The 15021-nt window shown below is 61.3% G+C and overlaps 1 protein-coding gene across 2 annotated transcripts in view; it reads right to left on the bottom strand.

Moving 5' to 3' along the window:
- Positions 1–319: 319 nt before the first annotated feature.
- The window catches only part of CARD11 (caspase recruitment domain family member 11), a 30053-nt gene continuing 15351 nt past the window's right edge, over positions 320–15021 (bottom strand). The window contains exons 12-23 of one of the 2 annotated variants that reach the window (XM_065892180.1): positions 14840–14892; positions 12480–12612; positions 11703–11904; positions 11165–11291; positions 8689–8929; positions 7949–8045; positions 7482–7577; positions 5822–5957; positions 4858–5037; positions 4432–4556; positions 2918–3033; positions 320–1005 (exon numbers count right to left, since the gene is read on the bottom strand). In XM_065892180.1, coding sequence (XP_065748252.1) covers positions 801–1005; positions 2918–3033; positions 4432–4556; positions 4858–5037; positions 5822–5957; positions 7482–7577; positions 7949–8045; positions 8689–8929; positions 11165–11291; positions 11703–11904; positions 12480–12612; positions 14840–14892 — 1711 coding nt within the window. In that variant the 3' untranslated portion in view covers positions 320–800. The remainder of the gene's footprint in view (positions 1006–2917; positions 3034–4431; positions 4557–4857; positions 5038–5821; positions 5958–7481; positions 7578–7948; positions 8046–8688; positions 8930–11164; positions 11292–11702; positions 11905–12479; positions 12613–14839; positions 14893–15021) is intronic. The other variant, XM_065892181.1, reaches the window with a different exon arrangement.

Consider the following 15021-nt stretch of genomic DNA (forward strand, 5'->3'; position numbering starts at 1 on the left):
CTGCAGCCAGGGGATGCAGGGGCGTAGACAGTGAGACCTTCCCGGCAGCCTATGAAAGGTGGGGGGGGGGGGGCCCTTCCCAGGGTGACGATACAATTTATCGTCCAAATCAGGAAGCATCTTAGTCAGAGCGGGTGCTGTCAGTGATCAACCCCAAACCCAGCTGTAACTCAGGCCTGTCCTGGGAAAACTGGGATGCACGGTCACCCTACCTTCACCCCGCATATGACACGGGGCCTGAACTGAGCTCGCTGGGAGTGGTTTGTAGGTGAGGAAGGGTGCAAGAGCTGAAAGCCTCTGCAAACTATTAAACAATTGGTTGAAAACAAGGAATTGGAGAAATTTTAATGCACGAGAAACAACAGCAGGGCACCCCTCCCCTTCTGCCTGGGAATGCGCATATCCTGTGTCCCGAAGGCTGGGGGATGCCTGGCTTTCAGGTCCCCTCCCTACGGGCAGCACACCTATTCCACGCGTGACATTCAACTGCTGTTCCGGCTTCCAGGGGCCGCTGGCCTCCGACCTGGCTCTGTGTCCTTCGTGGGGTCCTGTCTCCCGACTCACGCCTGCAGGGCTGGCCGACTCAGCAGGTCAGCCCTGGGTGGAGTGGACCGCTCCCTGCTCCCTCCCGACCAGCATCTGCTCCCGGGGGGCTCCCTGGAGGGTCTCCCTTCTCCCTCAACGGGAGGACTGAGCCCCCAGGCCGTCTAGGCAGCAGGACGCCCCTCGCCCCTCGGCGTGGCCCCGCGGGATTCGGAGCCCCCTCCCGAGTCCCGTTGGGACTCAGCGGTGCCCCCGCCTCACAGCTGGTCCTCGTCCACCCAGACGGTCTTGCGCTGCTCGTCCCCGATCTTGTCTTTAATGACGCGGAGCAGCTCCTCCACGCTGCCCCACATGTCCGCCTCCACGCTGGCGTAGAGGCACGGCAGGGCCTCCAGCTCTTTCTCCTTCAGCCGGCACAGGCGCAGAAACTCCTCCTCCGTCTCCGGCCGGGACAGCATCTTCCTGCGGGCGAGGAAGGGCGAGGGAGACGCACAGGGGCGTGGCTGGGCTGGGCGGACCCGTGCTGTGGGACCGCCCCGTGCTGCCGCGCACCCCCCCCCCCCCCCCCCCCCCCCCGCCACCGGGGCACCCTACCGACGCTGCCTTCCCCGCTTTGTTTCTCCACATAGCCTCTACCACTTAGCACCTTACGCACTGTCCCCTTTTATTCTGTTCCTTAGGGAATCCTAACAGGTGGGGACTTTAAAGTCTTTTTAATTGTGATAAAGTACACGGAAAATAAAATTTCCCATCCTGACCACTTGTAAGTGTACATTTCAGCAGTGGTAAGTTATTCGCAGCGAAGTGCATCCATCTCCATAACTTTCTCGTCTTGCAAAACTGAAACTCGACCCATTAAACCATCACTTCCCCCTGCCTCTCAACCCCCGGCACCCACCCCTCTACTGTCTGTCTCAGTGCATCTGACCACCCCCAGGGACCTCGTAGAAGTGAAGTGTCTGTCCTTCTGTGTCTGGCTTGTTTCACTGAGCATCACGTCCTCAAGGGCCGGCCATGTTTCACCATGTGTCAGTCTCCTTCCTTTTTAAGGCAGAATCTCGTTCTCTCGTAGGGATGGACCACAGTTTGTTTATCCATTTATCTGTCAGCGTACACTTGGGTTGCTTCTACCTTTCGGCTACCGTGAGTGATGCTGTGAACGGGGCTGTGCAAATACCTCCCGAAGACCCTGCTTCGGATTCTTTTGAGTAGAGACTGAGAAGCGTGATTTCCGGATCACATGGTAGTTCTACTTTAATTTTCGAGGAAACTCCTCACAGTTTTCCGCAACAGCTGCACCCTTTTACGTTCCCAACCAGTAGTGCGCAAGGGCTCCAATCTCTCCCCATCTGGGCCAACAGGTGTGAGTTTCTGCGTTTTGGACAGCAGCCGTCCTGACGTCCTGACGTGTGGGAGGTGGTGAGGTGGGGACTCTGCGCTCCTTTGCTCACTCATGGGGTCCCGGGGCCTGGCACTCAATAGGCGCTCGGTAAATATTTGCGGAGAGAATGGAGTGGCCTGACCTCTCTCAGTGTCAGCTGCAGTTGTGTTGCAAGGAAGGGTGGGGATCAGAGATGGTGCCACGTGACAGGCAGGCCACGCCCCTCCCCCACCTCAGCATCACCCTGATTTCCTCTTCCTAGCAAATCTTACCGCTAACCCATCAACAATCACACAGGCCCGACTTTGAACACGGACCCTGAGTCGGGCCTTTCCTCATCGCCCGCCAGACAGGATGTGGTCCCAGCATCACTACCCCTCGTGTGGGTCGTCACGATGCCTGTGTCTCAGTGCAGCAGCCAGCGGGGCCTTTACATCCCTCATTAGATGAAGTCACTCCTCAAAACCGTCAGTAGCTCCCGTCTCACTCAGAAGGAGACGTCACATCCTTCCGTGGCCGACACGGCCCGGTGTGGTCTGGACCCCCTTCGGCCCCAGTCACCTCTCACCGCTCTGCCCAGCACACTGGCCTCCTCTGGGCCATCCCCACCTCGGGGTCCGGGCGCCAGCTGTGCCCTCTGCACCTGCCCGGCCTGGCCTCGCCGTGGTGGGTCCTGCTCCAATGCTGGCTTCCCGGACCACCTGGGTCCCAGGGCGCCCCCATCCCTCCCGGCACCCATCCTCCTGGACGCGTTTTGCGCGCGCGCGCGTGTGTGTGTGTGTGCGTGTGTTACTGTTTCCATTGCTGGAGGGGTCGGGGCCGTGTCCCCCTGGACCGGGGACTGACCTTCGTTAAGGGTTCACTAAAGGGATGCTCGGGGGAGGGGGTGGGCCCGACACAGCCAGCTGTTCTTGGTGGGAGCCCCAGGGGCTTGGTGAGGTCGGGGAGTGCAGGGGTGCTTTAGGGCCCCTGCGGGGGGTCCCGGAGCCCTACCTGAACTTCTTGATGTTCTTCTCCGACACCCGGATGAAGAGCACGATGGGGTAGATGCGGGACTTGATCAGGTCCCTGGTGCAGCTGATCCCGGCTTCCAGCAGGCAGTGCTTGTTCTGCAGACACAGTGGCCGGCGGTCGGCGGGGGCCCATTGCCTCCTCGGCCTGTGCGGGTGCCTGGGGCGGGTCCACCGGGCAGGGTCTGGCTCCACGGGACAGAGCCAGGGGCGAGACAGCCCCGCGTGCCCCCCTGCTGAACCAGGGAACGAGCCAGGCAGAACCCAACCTCTGAGAGACAAGGCCCCCCGTCCGGAGACCTGGCTCTCCCTGCACAGGGATGGGTGCTGGCAGAGCCCCGGCACCCAGCCCGGGGTGAATCAGGCAGTGTGCGTGAGTCTTAATAAAAACCCAAGTCAGTGTGGAGAACACCTGCTCCTCTATTCTGCCTGCGGAGGCGCTCTGGGTACTAGGACGGGGTGGGTGGAAAACACAGGGAAGGTGAGGCGGCTGGATGGTGCGGGGAGGATGTAAGGGCTCTCAAGCACGACTCCCTGGGGCCTGAGAACGCGTCGTTTCTGAAGAAGGACGATCCCTGCTTTGCTGAAGGTGCCACCTAACCCTCTGCACTGAGACAGAACCTGAATACAGCAAAGTGCACGTGCTCCTAAGCCTGCAGCTCGGTGCATTTTCACAAAGTGAACGTGCCGGTGGAACCAGCCCCAGGCCCCTGCGCCCCCGGCCACCGCTCCTGTCTCGCCAGCAGAGCCACTGCTGGATTTCTAACAGCACGGATTCCTGGATGGGAACCCCTTCGCAGCCAGAATGTTCTCAGCTCCAGCCCTGCCCACTCACTGTCCATCGGCTCCAGCTGTCACGATTCCCTAAGCTTTAATACCCAACAAACGCTTCAAGGCGGGCCGGCAGCTCTGCCCGTGCTTCGACCCGTGTGACGATGTGAGAGGGGGCGGGAGTGACCATCGGCTGGGCGGCAAGTTCGGAATCTCTGGCTGGACTCCTGCCCTTGCCGTCCCCCAGGTCACCGTCCCAGACTCCGGGGCCGTGGTCATCCTCGTGGGCCGAGAACCCCGCCTTCATCCAGCCCTGGAGCGAGGAAGAACTCCACGCTCAGGGCTGGCCAGGGTCTCAAAGCCTGGCTCCAGCAGACTCCAAACTGCGTACAAACGCCTTTTCTGCGTCGCTGCCGAGAAGCCTTCTGATGGCCCACTGCCCCCACTTGGCGAACACGGTGCCTGTCGCCCTCTTGCTCGCTACCTCTGGCCCCTGTTATCACCGCCAGGCGCACACACATCCCTGAACGACGCAGACCAGAGGACCACCACCAGGAAGCCATCAGAAACAGAGGAGGTTCCTCCAACCCCGCAGGACAGGGCTTGGAGACGTTAGCACGTGGTAGAGGGAGAGAGGAAGAAGGTTCACCCGCGGCGAGGTGAGAGCATCGCCCTCTCCATGGCGCAGGTGGCTCACAAGCCCCGTCAGCCTCCAGCCGGCCTCACCTTGGCCGCCACAGCCTCGATGTGGGCGGGAACGACACATTCAAAGGAGTTGGGGTTCTTCTCTCGGGAGTAGATGATGGTCTCTGTCTTCTGCTTTCTGAGGAACTCGTCTCTCGTGACAACATCTGCGGGGAGAGGGGCCAGTCCTGAGGGCGGCACAGGTGGTCTCGGGCCGACTGTCCCGTCCAGGCCCCGCCCTGCTTCCTGGGCTCCACAGCGCTGCACGTCTGATCCCTTTCTGGCCACATGGAAGTGAATCTCGTCTCCTCCACTAGACCCCGAGGCTTCTCAACTGAGGGCAAGGTCAGGGTCCCACTTTACAGGCCCCACGGCAGCCAGCCATCCACACCCTTCCGTCGGCTCTGGAGGCCCTGATGCAGGCGGCGGGGGAGGGGAAAGGAGGGCAGCCTGCAGAGGGGGGCTCACCCGGCTTGCACATGGTGAACTCCATCGCGCCCCCCGAGTTGAGCAGCTTCTGGACCAGCGCCTTGGCCAGCATGGTGGGCGTGAAGAGGACAGGCCGGCGGCGCTCGCAGTAGAAGGCGCGCACCAGGCTATAGGGGATCAGGCTGAGGTTCTTGCCGAGCTCGCTCTCGGGGTCCAGCTCTGGGAGGGGACAGGGGAGGGCTGGTACCGCCTGGGGCAGGGGCAGCCCAGGTGCCCTCTTGGCTCCATGGGGCCTTGAAAACCATTTGGGAGTGGGGATGGGACACCCGGGGCTAGTTCTCAAGACCCGCCACACAAATCGACACAAGCCGGCGGCCCAGGACGCCCTTCCGCCATGCGGGCGAGTTTACGGAGTGACCTGTGGACCGGGCTCTGTTCTGGGAGCTGGGCCAACAGTGCTGGGCCAGGGAGACGGCCCTGCTCACGGGCCAGGAGGCGCCGGCAAGAAGCGCGTAACACACTCCAGGGGCTAAGCTGTCCAGGGAGGGCCTGGGCTGAGGCTGGAGCGGAGAGGCGCCCCTGGCCCTCGTCACCATCAGCGCCGGGGCCAGCGTGGCCCTGGGAGGGCTTGCTCGCCGCCGGCAGGGCCTTCCACAGGGGACTGCGCACCGGGAGGCCCCTCGCTGGCTTCACGATAAATGGCGGTCGGTGCTCAGCGGGGAGAGAATAGGTAAACGCTTCAGAGCAAACAGCTCCAAATAACACGGGCGTCTGGGTTCAAACCAAGTACGGCAGGCGTCGGTCGGGGGAACTTGGCAGGATGCGCCCGGGCGGCTGTCGGTCCTCCCGGCCAGGGCCGGGCAGCTCCTCCCCAGGCGCTACCCTTGCTTTGGAGGGAGGAGACGTCCCAGCCCCACTCTCGGGGGCCCCCGCGGCCCGCCCAGACCCCTGAGGCCGCCGCGCGTGCATGGGGCGGGGCGGGGCTGGGTGGTCGGCACCACACCTTCCTGCTTCTCGGTCAGGAGCTTCGTGGCGTCCAGCGAGGACCGGGCCAGGCTCCCCCGCGGGCTCCCCGCGACGATGCGCACGCGCTCGTGGCTGTTCATTCGCTTGTACTTGTTCTCGGACCTGCTGACGAACTGCGGACAGAGGCGTGGGGGTGGAGGAAGGCGTAACCCGGGCTCTGGAGACCTCCATTCAGATCCGGGCTCCGCCCCGGGCGCCTGGGTCAGTCACGCCCCCTCTCAACACAGGGGACACCTAGCAGGTGGCGCAAGTTCTTCAGCTGTCTGGGCGCCGTCAGTAGACAAGGAAGCGAACAAGTGTTCACACTCTCTTCCCCGGCTGGGCGTAAGCTGCCAGAGGGCTGGTCCCAAGCAGGCCCTCAACGGAGCCCCCCTGCAATCCCACCCACATCTAGGGGATCCACGGGCACTGTGAGGCCTGGAGCGCTCTGGCTGTGGAAGACCCCTGGCCGCCCCCAAAACGGCCCACCCGGCTGGGGGTGCAGGTGACTTCACCCCCTGCCTCGGCAACCCCGCGTCTTCCGGGGGAGTGCCTGCGCCCCTCTACCATTCAGAGTTGAGTCCTGGAGGGCGGAAGGGGATGCCCAGCGGTGGACACCATACTCCCTGGGCTACTTTGAGACTCTCCACGCCCTCCCTCTGCAGGGAGGAAAGTCCAGGGAGCTGGGATGTCAGCCCTGCTCTGTTGTTAACTGGCCTTCGAGTAAGTCACCCAAAAACTCAGGGTTTTGGACTCATGCGTGACGTGTGGGCACAAAAAAGTGTGGTCTCGCGTGGTCCTGCCGTCAGGGGTGCCTCGGACTCCACCAGGGTTCCCTTCCACCTCCGTGTCTTTCTGCTACCTGTCTGCCTCTACGTGGGTTTTAGGGTCACACTGTGAACCATTTCTCTGGGTTTCCCATGTTCCAACATTAGGATGGAGCAGTGGAGTGACACACTAGCTCTGCTGGGGCCTAATTAGCACAGAGCCAACACGGGAACATCCTTGCGGGGCTACATCTTAATAGTACTCTCAGCTTTTGTGAACTGGGGATAGAGAAAAAGGCTGCATGGAATGCTTCTGCGTTTATGTGAAATCACTTCTGAACACATCACCCACGAGGCTGTTCAATGTTCCTCGTATAATGATCCGTGCCAAAAAGAAAAAGAAAAAGAAAAAAAACCTCTTAGAATCAAGTATAAGGGACACATTTTTCCTGCTTCCAAAGAGCTAAAACGTTTTGGCACCAGGTAAGATATAAAGACTCTGCTGGGTTTCCCTTTCTTCCCTGGCTGCTAGGATGCTCAGATATAAATTTAATGCTCAATCTGAAGACCTGGATATCTGGAATGTTTGTTTTCCTCTCCTCACTTTTCCATTAATATTTGAGCAACTAAGATGTTTAAGTTTCTTTTAGCCCTAAGTTTGCTCAAATCTTTTATGAAAGTGAGGTTTGCTTCCAACAGGTGCAGACTGTCTACCGACCTGTCACCGTGAGGATAAAACGGGACGGAAGATGTAAGGTGCCGTGAAAAGCTGCAAGTGGGGGACAAACACAGAGCACTGCTGTTCTGATACAGCCTCCTCTTCTTGGTAGGGAGAGGGCAGGGCTGCGGCAAAACGTGGCTGCAGGTCAGCAGGCGCTCCGAGAGCTTTACCTGAAGGAGCTGGCCGAAAAGGAAACTCGCTCGTGAGAGGCGGGGGCTGACCCGGGGGTCCGCAGTGGGAAGTGGTTCTTCGGGCTGCAGGGTGTTCTGAAATCAGTTTATCAACCGGTCAGACCCGCCGGCATACTGATGCCGCTGAGAACGGGAGACGGCTCCCAGCCCCGCTCTGTGCTCACGGGGATCCCGTCGTGGATCAAAGCACTCCCGACAGGGGAGCAAGCTCAGGGGGTGAGAGGGGCCTCGGGACTTGTTCCAGCAACGACCGGAGCCGGCCGAGGGGAGCGTGCACCGCAGCTGGGGAGGGTGCAGAGGTGGGGCTCCTGCTGGAGGGGGCGGCCCTAAGGAGCCCGGTTCCCTGCAATCCACCATCCCACGGAGACGGATGGCTCCCACTCGGGATCCCCTCCAAAAAGGGCCCGGGAGGTGGTGTGAAGCCGGCGGGGTGCTGGGTGACCTACCCGGAGGGCCCTCAGGGTGTGGTGGGCCGTGTCCACCTCCTCCCGGCTGCCCCGGTGCAACAGGCGCTGCAGCTTGACCAGGAGGAGCTGCTGGGCTCTGGGGAGGTGAGAGGGGAGGGCGGAGCCTCAGGGGTTGGAGGGACCCCAGGGCCGGGCCTGGGGAAGCCGGCGGGGGCCTGGCCCGGGCAGGGGGCTCTACGCAGGGTGTGAGCTCTGAGCCCCAGGGGTACACCAGGGAGGGACTGGGCACTGAGCATCTGGGCTTGAATCCTGCCTCTGGCACTGACTCATCTTGGTACTGAGGCAAAGTCGCTTAACTTCTCTGAGCCTCGGTTTCCTCATCTGTAAATTGGGTCTACTGAGGCTGGCCTTGCAGGGCTGGCCTGGGCAGCAGAGTCAGAGTCTGGGGATGCTTTATGGATGTCCGGGGCGTCTAACCAGGGGCAGGCTGATGCTCAGCCCTCGGCGGCTACTGCTGTGTAATTACAGAACGACGCTGGGGAGACGGGCTACGGAAAAGATGACCATCGAACACAGGAAGCATAAACTCAGGCTCTAAGCTGTCCAGTAATGATGGAAAGACGGCGCTCTGGGATTTAGTGAAGCAACGGGATTTAAGAGAGCAACATTCCCGGGGGGCTTCAAAGAGGAGGAGGGAATGGGGGGCGGTCACTGGTCGGCAGGCAGAGGCTCCCCGCCGTGAGCCCCTCTGCCAAGCTGCACGGCCCCCTCGGTCTCACCGGCTGTAGCTGGGGATGGTGCCCATGTCCAGGTCGTGGTCCGTGAAGGGGTCGACCCGCGCACACAGCCACTCGTGCTTGTCCTGGTACATGGTGTCACGGACGTGCACGATGTCATCGCACTTCAGGGACATGGAGCAGGCGTCCAGCTGGCTGGAGATGTTCAGGTTGAGCCGGATGTAGAAGGAGTCCCCCGACGTGATCAGGCCCTCCTCCATGTCCTTCAGCAGCTTCCGGTACCCTGTGGAAGGAGAAGACGCAAAACCCATCCGTGAAGGGCCTCCCACTCCTGGGCTCCCCGCGGACGACACCCCTGTGACGCGGTCCTCCCATCACGGGGGCGTGGTTAGGGAAACGTCTGTCCTCCCCGACGAGTAAGTAGCTGAGTTACTGATGGCTTTCTCTCTTTGTCTTGGCTGCCAAGAAGCTCAGAGCGAAATTTTGTGCCAAGTTGCAGCAAATCTAGGACCTCTGCTGCGATCTCCATGTCCCTCCCTACCGATACACGGTGCTTGTGTTTTATCATTTTTGTCTTTGATTGATAGGTAACTTACATGCAGTAAACCCCATCACCCTTAAGCATTCCGCACGATGGAGGTTCACACATGTCTAGACCTGGGTAACCACTACTCAGAACCTTCCCTCATGCCCACGTCAGAATCCTGCAGGGGGTAACCTCTGTGCTGACTGCCAGCAGCCCAGGTGAGCTCTGCCTCGCTTCATATACGTGGAAGCAGACGGTACGTGCTCTTCTGCCAGAATGTGTCTGGCATTCACTGCACGTCATGCCTGCAACGTGTGTTCTTTTTTTTTTTTTTGGTGTGGACCGTTTTCAAAGTCCCCACTGAATACTGCCTCTGTTTCATGTTTCCGCTCCTTGGCCACGAGGCATGTGGGATCCCAGCTCCCCAACCAGGGATCGAACCCACACCGGGCCACACTGGAAGGAGAAGTCCCAACCACCGGAAAGTCCGGTGTGTTCTTCTTCACTGCTGTACAGTATCCCACGTGGTGCTGATTTATCCTTTCTCTGGTGTGTACATTTATCCCGTTTCCAGCTACTACGGATACCTCTGCTATGACCGCTCTTACACCTTTGTGGACGTATGTACTCATTTCCCTTGGATGTATTCACAGAAGTGGAATTACTAGGTCACTGTGTATACATTCAGCTTTAGGAGACACCGCCGGATGGTTTTCCGAAGTGGTAGGACCACGGCACATGTATTAACCTTAGTTAACACCATTGCCCTTTAGTGTGAAATTTTATGACTCCTTTCGGAGGGAAGCAGGGCATAAAACTATGAATACAATAAATGCAGTAACTTTCAGCAGACGTCCAAGACGTAAATCCATAACATAAATCCTGAAATCAGCCCCACGTGCAGACAGCCATAACACGGTGGAAGCTAGAACAGTCCTCATCGCCAGGCCCAGAAATAGCTCCTCAAACGCTATGTCTCACAGGCCCCACACCTCACACGCCAGGGAGACTGGAGCCAGCAGGCCTGTCTGATCACGGAGAGACGGGATTCCCGGTTGGGCCCTTCCCACCCACCTGGGCGGGGTTAACACCAATCACCATCTGAGGGCTCCACCGCCCGGGAGGATGGGCCCTACAGACAGGATCCTGCCAGAGGGAACCCTTCTTCCACTGAATTCCAGACGCAGGGCTGCTGCTACACAAAGCCAGGGGGCTCTGCTCGTACTGGGTTCTGTGGCACCGGGGCTGGTGGGCAGGGCAGCGCCCGGAGACTTGCTCCTGGGCTGGGATGCCGGCCTGGCAGAGCGGGGGAGCCCGCCTGCAGGAGGAGAAGGCTGGGCCCTGTGTCTGGGGACAGGGCATCACTATCTTCCACACTGACCGGGCACTGCCGGGAAGGGCAAGCAGGCGGCGGTGGGGAACCGCTAGAGAGAGAGCGGCTATTTATGCTCTGTTGAAACATTCATGAGCCCCTGGTGGTTAAAAACAAGATCCAGCTGCAGAGATCATCAGGCACGAAAAACCCCAGAGGTGAGAACGACAACTCAGAGTTGGGGAGAAGGAAGACGCTGCCTAGGAGTCTGGGTCGAGAAAGAGGAGACACCCTGAAAAAGCTGCTGGGGGGCCAGATGAGAAGGGGGTGAGGCCCGGCTGTCCTGCAGCAGATGGCCTGGCCGCGGTGTGGCTCAGTGGGCCCGCGGGTGCAGGGACGGTCACCCCAGACTCTCTGCCTACGTCAGGGCCGGGAAGCCCGAGAGAGAAAAACCAAACCTCAGCCTCGCAGAGAGAGCGGGGAGCTGGCCAGGCAGTCTGCTCGCGGCTGGATGTGCGGCCTCCACCGTGAGCGGGGCAGAGGCCCGAGGCGCGCCAGGGCAGGTGTGTGCCCACGTGTGTCAGCGCGCCTGCCCCTCCCGCCCCACGCCTGCCCCCTCAGTCCTCCTGACCAGCAGATGAGCGAGGGGAGGGACCGCCCGCCCCGCCTGGGGTCTTCACCTTCCTGGTTGACCTTGTAGTGCAGTGTGACGGGCCCACTGCACCTCTGGACGGTCCAGTGCACCTCCTCCTTCGTGCACGTCTCCAAGGGGACGCTCTGCTTCTCGCCTTTGATGCAGCCTTCTAGCTAGATATCAAAGACACATTGTCCTGCTTGGGCTCCACGGCGAGGCGAGCGGAGCTGCGGGGGTGAGACTGCCCCGCCGGGGAACAAAAGCACCTCTCCTCAACAAAGACCAGCTCAGCGCTGCTGAGGGAAGAAAGCATCGCACTTAAACGGGGTTCACGTGCCTCCCGCCCACCGCCCGGAGCACGTGTGCGTGCGTGTGCCTGGGCACAGGCTCTAGGAACACGAGCGAAGAGTCGTGGAGGGAAGGGCCCGGGGAGGGGCCTCCAGAGAGGAGCTGACAGGCCCGCCCCCTGGCAACCCCTCCTCCTGGGGGTTAATGCAGGCGTGGGGGTGGGGGTCCCCGCGCTGTCAGCAGCAGATGTGCACAGGAACCGGAACTGCTGCCTCCCCCAGCCCCCAGCCCCTCACCAGCAGCAGCTGGTGGCCCTCGCGGAGGCCGGCCTTCTCGGCCAGGGAGCCCGGCTTGACCGCGTGGACGAAGCTCCCGCGCGCGTTGCCCCCGAGCAGCGTGAGCTGGGAGATGAGGCTGTCGCCACTCAGCGTGCTGTACTGCACCGAGGGCCCGGGGCCCCGCACGTGCCCCACGGACGTGACAGACGGCCGGAAGGGTCTGCGTCGGGAGATAAGACGGGGGTCAGGCAGCTGTGGCTAGGACTCCCGGCCGGGACACCCAGAGAGCGGGGCCTGGGCTGCAGCGTCCCCGGGCAGTCGCAGCAGCGGCCACCTTAGGAGAGAGCTGGCGACCGGCTCCTGCTGTCACAAGCACACACCAGAAGCAGGGGCCCCGGGAGACACTGCCACCGGGAGACGGAGGTCGCACACGCCCCGGCTGCTTGCATCGGGTGCAAGGGCTGCTGGCCCCTCCTCGCACACCGGGAAGGCTGCGTGGGCACAGCCCACCGGGCTTCGGGGAGTCACGGGCGGGGCCGGGGCCGGTCCGACACGAGAGTCCCGTTCCTTGCCTCTGCCGGGCTGTGTGGCCCCGGGCAGGCCCCTTCCTACATGGGCCTGGCTGGGGGTCAGGGGTAGTGATTTCGGACTTTGGGACACTATGATTCCCAGACTCTGATTCTAGAATACGGGTGCCCTGGACGAAGGTCCCCTCTGCAGGGGATCGAGGGGAGAGCAGCCTTCACGTCAGCCCTGCCCCTCAGCCCAGCCTCCCCTCTCCCGTGACCTCGGTACCTTTCTAGAGAGAACTTCCTAAACATGAGGTTGACCTGCTCCAGGTCGTAGGCGTCCAGGCCCTCAGACTGGTGCGAGGAAGAGGAGGAATGGGTGGAGGGAGGTCCAAAGGGGAACCGCTCGTGGCTGTCATCTGCGAAGGCGTAAAGGACGCTTCAGGCCCCCGAGCAGGAGGGAGGGCGGCCCGCGGCCTTCCTGACGTGGCCGAGGCGGCTCCTCCCTTTCTGCCTCCTGGCAAATCCTCCCCCCTCCCCGGATGAGGGAGCAGCCTCGGTCAGCGGGTCCTGGAGGCCCTGGGGGGTATAGGGTCCAGTCCCGGCAACCTCTCCTTCAGAGCCATTCCCCCGCCTCCAGGGGGCATCTGGAAAGGGGCCGCCATTAGCAGGCACTTGCTCTGCTTTGGAATCGGGGTCCAAATTTTCATCTGGGGACCTCAGGTCTAGCCACCATCTACCGGCCTGGGGCGGGTCTGGGGCGGGGCTGCAGGACCAGCGTGTGGACGGAGTAAGGAAGCCCCCTCTCCTCCCAACTCGGCGGAACCCCGAGCCCCCCAGGGAAACACGCCCACCCTGCACAGCTCAGGCCGCTGGGACGGGAGATCTGCAAGCCCTGCTCTGGGCTGATAACAAAGGCTTCTCTGCAGAGAGAATTTGTCCCGACACTGCAAAACGCTCTGGACGGCTGCCCAGAATTCTCTTCCCAGCTCTCCCCTTTCCAAACTCCTGGAGCTCTTCCCATCACCCAGCCTCGATTAGGTGCCCATTAGGTGAAAGCTGCTGCTGGTCACCAATTAAGGAGAGCCACTAATCTTTCATTTTATCTGCTGGCAGCCTGAGCTGGCGAGGGGTGGAGGCAGGCCGGTGGGAGCCCTGGCACCGAGGGGGCTGGCGGGCCACGCCCGGAGGATTCTGGGCCCGGCTCCATGCTGCCAGCTCCTCGGGGCCCGAGGACGCTGCCACCATCCCAAGGCGCCGAGCCATCTCCCGAGAAGCCGGAACCCTTCCTGTTCTTCTCCCTCCTGTCCATCCAGTCAGAAGCTCAGGTCTGGGGACTTCCCTGGTGGACCAGTGGGTAAGACCCTACGCTCCCAACGCAGGGGGCCCAGGTTTGATCCCTGGTCTGGGAACTACATCCCACATGCTGCAACTAAGAGTCTGCGTGCCGCAACTAAAAGATCCCGCATGCCGCAACTAAGGCCCAGCGCGGCCAAAATAAACACATGATAAAATAAATAAATAGGGGCTTCCCTGGTGGCGCAGCGGTTGAGAGTCCGCCTGCCAATGCAGGGGATGCGGGTTCGTGCCTCGGTCTGGGAAGATCCCACATTCCGCGGAGCGGCTGGGCCCGTGAGCCGTGGCCGCTGAGCCTGCGCGTCCGGAGCCTGTGCCCCACGACGGTGAGAGGCCCGCGTACCGCCAAAAAAAAAAAAAAAAAACAGCAGCTCAGGTCTGCAAATCTGCATGGGTCTCCCCACTGGTCCTCAACTATGCCACCACAGTCTCTGCCACAGCAAGAAGTCAGGGACACAGGTTCTGTGTCCCATGCAGCTGTAACAGGGCCTGGTGAGGTGCAGGGGCCTCGCGGCTGCAAGGGGTGGCGGCTGGCGGGTGCCGCGTGCATGCTTACTCCCTGGAGACGGAGCCTTCGTTTCTGGCTCTGCGTGGCAACGTGCTGGACCGAGGGAATATCCCCTCCATCACACCAGCTCTGCCCGTGGGTCGGGTTCAGGGCTACCACGGCCCCTCCAGTCTCCCCAGTGCCTGCCTGCCCCACACCTACAGTTTCAGGGGATGAAAACCAACCTTAACTGCCGCCCCATCTCCATCCCAGGGCCCCAGCCCCATGCCTGCCACTCGTCCCGCCGAGGTTGGCTAACAGCTTAATTAACACCTGGCTTCTTAAGAGGTCCCCCCGCTTCCAGTCCCTCCTCCACCACACTGCTCCTTAGTCTCCCTAAGACTCTGTTTCTTCATCTGCAAAACAAGGACGACAATAGCATCTCTGAAAACAGCTGCTGAGAGTCACTGCAACTGGATCACAGTGCTTGGCTACGATCGCGAGAGCTATGCTTTCTTAAAAACCCAGACCTAACGCGGATTCTACACTCAGCATCGCGATGGTTCCCACTGTCTGCGGAACAAAGGACAGGCTCCTCAGGCGCCTCCCGGCCCGAGCCACTCAACGGGCGGAGGCCTGTCTTCCTCGTGCACAGAGAGCCCTCTCGGAATCCACTCTGCACACGTTTCCTGAGGACCTACTGTGTGCCAGGCTTTGCCCCAGGCAGGCCCTGCTGGAAGGTCAGGATGGGGCCGACGTGGCTGCCACACCTGTAATGCCTCTCAGACCTGCTGGGTACCCACCGTCAAGATCTAAGGCATCGAAGCCACCGCTGTCATTGTCGTCTTCAACTGTGCTGCAAGGCATAAGGGGGGACAGGAGAGCTCTCCTGACTGTGTGTGCAGGTGGGCAAGGGAGAGCGAGGCTTCCCGAACGTTCTGGCTGTCTGAGAGGCTGTGGTTCTGAGAGGGCAGGATGGGCGGGA

Source organism: Phocoena phocoena, chromosome 15 (genome assembly GCF_963924675.1).
Source record: "Phocoena phocoena chromosome 15, mPhoPho1.1, whole genome shotgun sequence".
Lineage (NCBI taxonomy): Eukaryota > Metazoa > Chordata > Mammalia > Artiodactyla > Phocoenidae > Phocoena > Phocoena phocoena.